This window comes from Peromyscus californicus, unplaced genomic scaffold, assembly GCF_007827085.1.
Source record: "Peromyscus californicus insignis strain IS unplaced genomic scaffold, ASM782708v3 Scaffold_20__1_contigs__length_68692818, whole genome shotgun sequence".
In the NCBI taxonomy this organism is placed as follows: domain Eukaryota; kingdom Metazoa; phylum Chordata; class Mammalia; order Rodentia; family Cricetidae; genus Peromyscus; species Peromyscus californicus.
In genome coordinates this window covers 63156479-63162427 of record NW_026294503.1, presented here as the reverse complement: position 1 = coordinate 63162427, position 5949 = coordinate 63156479, and the positions used below count along the sequence as shown (strand labels likewise).

Genomic DNA, 5949 nt, shown 5'->3' with positions numbered 1-5949 from the left:
TTTATCAGATAAAATAAGACTATCTTGTTTAACCTACAGATCTGAAGAATCAAATCAAGAATAAATTTCACCTGGTCATGGACTACAATGCAGATTAGCAATCTTCCAGTACACTTCTGGATTCAGTAATTAATACTTCATTTAGAATTACTGTTTAATATAGTCACTTGAGAATTTTTTTTTTCAGATTTTGAATCATAATGACTTTAGCCCTGAAAATGTATCATTTTAGTATTCTAGTCTAGAGAATGTAAATAGCATTAAAGTTTAGTAAGACTAACTTGAGAAATTATCAGTGCTTCTGCTCTTTTGAGGATTTTATTTTATTATTGTATTTTATTTATGAAAGGTCTTCATTATGTGTGCCATCATGACAGTTTGTGAGGTGTTGGTGACCAAACCCGAGGCTTCATGAAGGCTATGTGGGTGCTCTACCAACTGAACTGCTCCCTGAGCTCAGGTCTTGTTCTCTTTCCAAGGTCTGGATTTAAACATGCAGACATTTGAGTTTTTGTTTATTAATAGTCATTTAATGATAGATTTTTGTCTTCCCTGAAGACTTCATTGCAGTATTTCATAGTTTTAGCATGCAACATTTTTATGTCTACAATAGTCTACACAAAGTTTTGAGTTTTTGTTGACCTAAAATTTTCTTTTCTTTTTAGTAAAGTTGTCAAGATCTCATTAGAAAATTCACTAAGTCTTCAGGATTAGATTCAGAATCTTCTGAAGTGGTCATTGGATCCCCTCCCCCCATTTTTTTTGTGGGAGCAAGGGAATGCTGAACCTAGAGCTGTGGACTTACTAGTCAAGTGTTCTACCACCGTGCCGTGTCCCCAACACGTATCTGTCCATTATTTTGTCGTCATATTATTCTCCTCTGTGGAGTTCTGTCTTCACATTCTGTTCCAACCAACAGAGTATACACTTTCCCAACAAAAATCCAAATCTAGAGCCCATTCATACCTTGGAATGATGAGATTAGATGTTCAGTCAAGCCACGGAAGATTTTTTCCCCAAAAAATACCTGACACTGTGTGTTTGAAGGATGTGGGATAAAAGAATATAACCACGCCATGTTACATAGTTCACTACCTACGGCAGGTACTTTCTCAGTGTCCTTTTCACAGCTGCCTTCACCTCCTTGTTTTTCAGGCTGTAGATGAGGGGGTTCAACATGGGGGTCAGTGCACTGTACTGCAAAGACAAGATCAAATCCAGGGAGGACCCAGAGGGGGGCATGAGATAGCAGAGAAAGCCTGACCCAAAGAACAAGATCACTGCAGTGAGGTGGGACGAGCAGGTGGAGAAGGCTTTGCTTCTCCCCGTGGTGGAGCTGATGCTCAAGACGGTGGAGACAATGCGGGCATAGGAGAAGAAGATTGGGATAAAGGTTCCCAGCCCGTGCAATAAACTGGAGCAAAGCAGGACATCAACAGTGATAGAGATATCCGAACAGGACAGGGGGAAAAGAGCAGGCAGCTCACAGGTGTAGTGGTGAATGGTCTGAGCCTCACAGAAGTCCAGGTTGACGGCCAAGAGCACAATGATGGTGGCATTGAGAGAGGCCACGCCCCATGAGACCAACACAAGCCTCACACACAACTCGGTTCTCATCACCTGGCTATAGAGCAGTGGATGGCAGATGGCAGCATGGCGGTCATAAGCCATGGCCGACAGCAGGCAGGCTTCAGTCCCAGAGGAAAAAAACACGAAGAAGACCTGAGCCAGGCAGCCCCCTACGGAGATGCTTTTCCTCTCAGACAGGAGGTCCTTCAGCAGCTTCGGTACCGTGACGGAGGAGAAGCAGAGGTCTATACATGACAGGTTGCTTAAGAAGAAGTACATGGGCGTGTGGAGGTGGGAGTCAGCCCCGATCACCAGCAGCATGGTCAGGTTCCCCGTCATGGTGAGGAGGTAAATCCCCAGGAAAAGCGCGAAAAGTAGAGCCTCGATCAGGGGGTCGTCGGAGAGCCCCGTGAGAAGGAACTGTGTGATGGCGCTGTGGTTCCTCCAGGCCATTTGTGATTATTTCCTTGGAATAAAGTGGAAAGAGAGGTGAGGTGTCCTATGGTTTTTCATGTTATCGGGGCATCATCACGCCTGCACCTACATTTCCCCCTGCTTTGTTTGAACCTGAGCACCGGCGCGTCAGGCTGCTCTCCGGACACCCTGGGATGAGTTTTACGCTTCTTTGCCTTCACTCCTCTCTGCTCAGTGTTTACACAGTTCAGCGAACCCCATTCCTGCTCCACAGGCTTGACTAGACATGTAATACCGCTGGGTTACTTACACACGTAGCTTTCCCTACATGGTCTACAGTAGCTCAGAAATCCATTGTACTGCATATACAATGGCTGTTCCGAACTTCCCACTCGCCCGCATTCCTCGTTCAGGATAAGCCAAAGATACTTACCAGTACACGAAATCTATTAACATTAAAAATTGTATTCAGAGGGCTTTCTTCCTCTTCCTGTTTGTTCTCGCAGCAATTCCGGGAAGTATTTCAGGTCTCTGCAAGCTGTTTTCATTCTACCTTGTGAAAGGTGACAGTGAGTGGTGTTGACATCAAGTAGAGGGGCCGGGGTGGGGTGTGGGGGGGTGGGGAATCCCCTTGTTTTCCTATTCTTAGTCCAGTATTTTAGGTGGGTTCCACACGGATAAAGACCAATTTTCCAACCACAATATTATGGAATTTTCCTCACTTACTCTAACTTGATTTCCAGTCATTTCCTCCTGTCTTTTATTACATTCTTTTGAAGCTTGAGGAAAATTTTATTAGAATTAAAAACGAGAAACCCCAGGACAGCAAGCTGCAAGTCCCCGCAGCTCCCTGGAGGAGAGAGATGGAAGAAGACAGCCATGCTGTTTGAGTTAGGTCTGGAGGTCAGCCACCTGGTAGACGAGCAGCCACAAGTCGGGGAGGGGAGTCTTAGAGAAGGTGAGAACCCCAAATACTAGAGAAAACTTGCTTGGTTCCTGGCCAGCAACAGAAAGAAAGAGACGAAAAAGGACAGGTCACACCTTCCTGATTCAGGACATTGAAAGGCAGACAGGCGACCCGACAGACGTTCATGGTGGCTCTGGACTGCCTGCACGGAGGGCGGGATTTTCCATGTTGTTTTTTTTAGACAAGGTCTTTATATACTCCAGGCTGACTTTGAGCTCGTTATTTATCTGAGGGTGACTCTGACCTCCTGATTCTTCTTTAATGCTGGAGTTACAGCATGCTGGCTCATTGATTTTCTTTGAGAACAGAAAGCTTCTCTCTTGTGGCTTCACCCATACTGCCATTCATTCCAATGTCCTCTTTTATTCTATTGGTTGGAACTCATATCTGCCTTTCAACCTCAATGCATACCTTGTTATTTCTTCCTCAGCGATAGCTTAAATTCTGCTCCCAAGGGCAGACCTATCAGCTAAAGCTAAAGAGCATCTTAGACCCCAGTCACGGTCACCTGTGAGTGTGGACTGCGGACAAACCGAGGTGTGTGTGTGTGTGTGTGTGTGTGTGTGTGTGTGTGTGTGTGTGTGACCCCAGTCACGGTCACCAGTGAGTGCGGACAAACTGAGGCAGGTGTGTATGTGTGTGTGCAATTTCAGCTTGGTCCACAGATGCTGAAGCTTGGACACTGATAGTCACAACTTTTGATGACCCTGCATGTATAAGTTTATAAACATTGTTGAAGGTCTACAAAAGCAATGTGAGGCAATACATTTGTTCTATTGTTTTCAAGGACTTGGATATTTTAAAATCATTTGTGGGTAGAGCATTCCTGATGATTAACTCTATTCTTTCACTGTTAGTCACAAGGAGACGCCAACAGTGTCTTTGAGGAACATGGAGTCTCATCCAAGAATAATGTAGTATTTCTGAGGAATATTTTTCCTTATAACATTCATGTTTTGTATGGATGAAAGAATACATCTTTTTACATCCGATGATTTTAGAAGCATCATAAAGAAAGGATCCAGCCCCCCTCATCATCTCAAAGGGCATTTCAAACTGATTCCAGAGTTACTTTGTTTTATTGTATATATGTGTGTGTGCGTGTGAAAGTCATTTATTGTATATATATTTGTGTGCGTGTGCCTGTGTGCATGTGAAGGTCAGAGGTTAATGTGAGGTGTCTTCCTTAGTTGCTCTCTGTCTTTGGAGACAAGGTCTCTCACTGAACCCTGGACTCCTTGATTCAGCTCTAGTGGCTGTCAAGAAGACTGGGTATCCTGTCTCGGTTTCTCCAACACAATATTACAGGCATGCACCACTGGCCGGAGCGTTTGATGTGGGTGCTTGGGGTCAAACATGGTGCTCACACAGCAAGCGCTTCACCAATGTAGCCATTTCCCCAGCACCTGGATTCTAGGGACTTTTTAAATTAAATAAAAATTTTCCATACAATATAATCTGACATGGTTTTCTTCCCTCATCTTCTCCCAGAGCCTCCCCACCTTCCCCCACCTCTCAAACTCCATGCCTTCTTTCTATCTCTCTCTAGAAAACAAGCAGGTAAATAAAAAATCAAACCAGAGTAAAACAAAGCAAACAAACAGAGGGAAAAACTAAATAAAAAGTACAAGAAACATCCATATGCCGTGACATAAACACACACGTGCATCATACAAACCCCAGAAAACCACATCATCGGAAACCATAATATATAAACAAGAGACCAGTAAGGCTAAAACAATGCCCAAACAAAGCATCGTGAGACAAAGCACCTCCAAAAGTGCCATTGAGTTCACTTTATATTGGCTATTGGGGTACTACCAGGTTGCCTAAGGGATGAACCAGCCTAGGTCAGATTCTAGAAATGATAGCATATAAACTCCTCTAAATTCTAGATAAAAAGTTCCAACCAAGCCAAATATCTCAGCTTTCTCTCACTATTTTAATGAAATATTTGGGATTAATTTTATACTGACACTTAGACTCATGCTGGATTTATACATAGATGAGTCAGAACAAAAGACTGATGTTCAAGAAGTGATGATTAAGAGTAAAAATTAGGAAGAGAGGATTTTAGAAGGGTCCCAGATAGTTTCTCGCCCGCTGGTTGTTTGGAGATGTATTTGGAATAAGAAGGTGAGTGAAGTGTAGGTTTAGAAGGTCAGCCTGGCCGGGCGGTGGTGGCGCACGCCTTTAATCCCAGCACTCGGGAGGCAGAGCCAGGCGGATCTCTGTGAGTTCGAGGCCAGCCTGGACTACCAAGTGAGTTCCAGGAAAGGCGCAAAGCTACACAGAGAAACCCTGTCTCGAAAAACCAAAAAAAAAAAAAGAAGGTCAGCCTGGACAAGGTAGTTTAGTGTATCTTTGGAGCTGGGAGCAGACTGTAGGACTTAGGATGAGGATATCTCCAGGCATCTCCTGTGCTCATCCATACGATCCATACTGTCTCATAGTTTGATAGTTTTAATCATAGAAAAGCTTGTTAAAGAGGGTTCTGTGCAAGTGGAGAAGTAGCTCCAATAGTTTTTGATATTCTTGCATCCCAGTGGGAGGTTTTCTGCAGTCTTTTGGAGTCCTAAAGCATGGAGAGATTTATGCACGGGCTTTAAGATGTCCCTTCCCCATGTCATGCAGTGAGGGGAGAGAAGCTGTCTAAAGCATTTGGAACAAATGTGATACATTTAGAAACAGAAAGCAGGGGCTAACTCAGGGAAGGAGAAGGTTTCCTGAGGACTGGGGTGTTTCCATCTCTAGCTGAAGGAAGTGGGATAGACAGAATGGGAGATTCAGGATCTAGTGCTGTTGGGATGAATCAGGGATGGAGGAAAGGATGGTTAGCAAAATTAAAATACAATTATTATCTTTCAGAGAGAAAAATTAGGAGGAGCATCAGCTATCCTGGCATATATGACCATGCTTCTGGAGTCTTCTGCAGGAGGCAGCTTCTTCACACTCCGGCTCTGCTATGGAAGTCGATGCACCACAGGTAAAGTCTTCCT

The 5949-nt window shown here is 44.0% G+C and overlaps 1 protein-coding gene across 1 annotated transcript; it reads right to left on the bottom strand.

Annotated features, from left to right (window-relative positions):
- Nucleotides 1-1095: 1095 nt before the first annotated feature.
- LOC128116183 (olfactory receptor 8S1-like) lies at nucleotides 1096-2022 on the bottom strand. The gene has a single exon (XM_052747385.1). The coding sequence runs from the start codon at nucleotides 2020-2022 to the stop codon at nucleotides 1096-1098; it is 927 nt and encodes a 308-aa protein (XP_052603345.1).
- Nucleotides 2023-5949: the final 3927 nt, after the last annotated feature.

Excerpts from the sequence above, each read along its gene's own strand:
- LOC128116183 (XM_052747385.1), bottom strand. The coding sequence starts at position 2,022 with ATGGCCTGGAGGAACCACAGCGCCATCACACAGTTCCTTCTCACGGGG.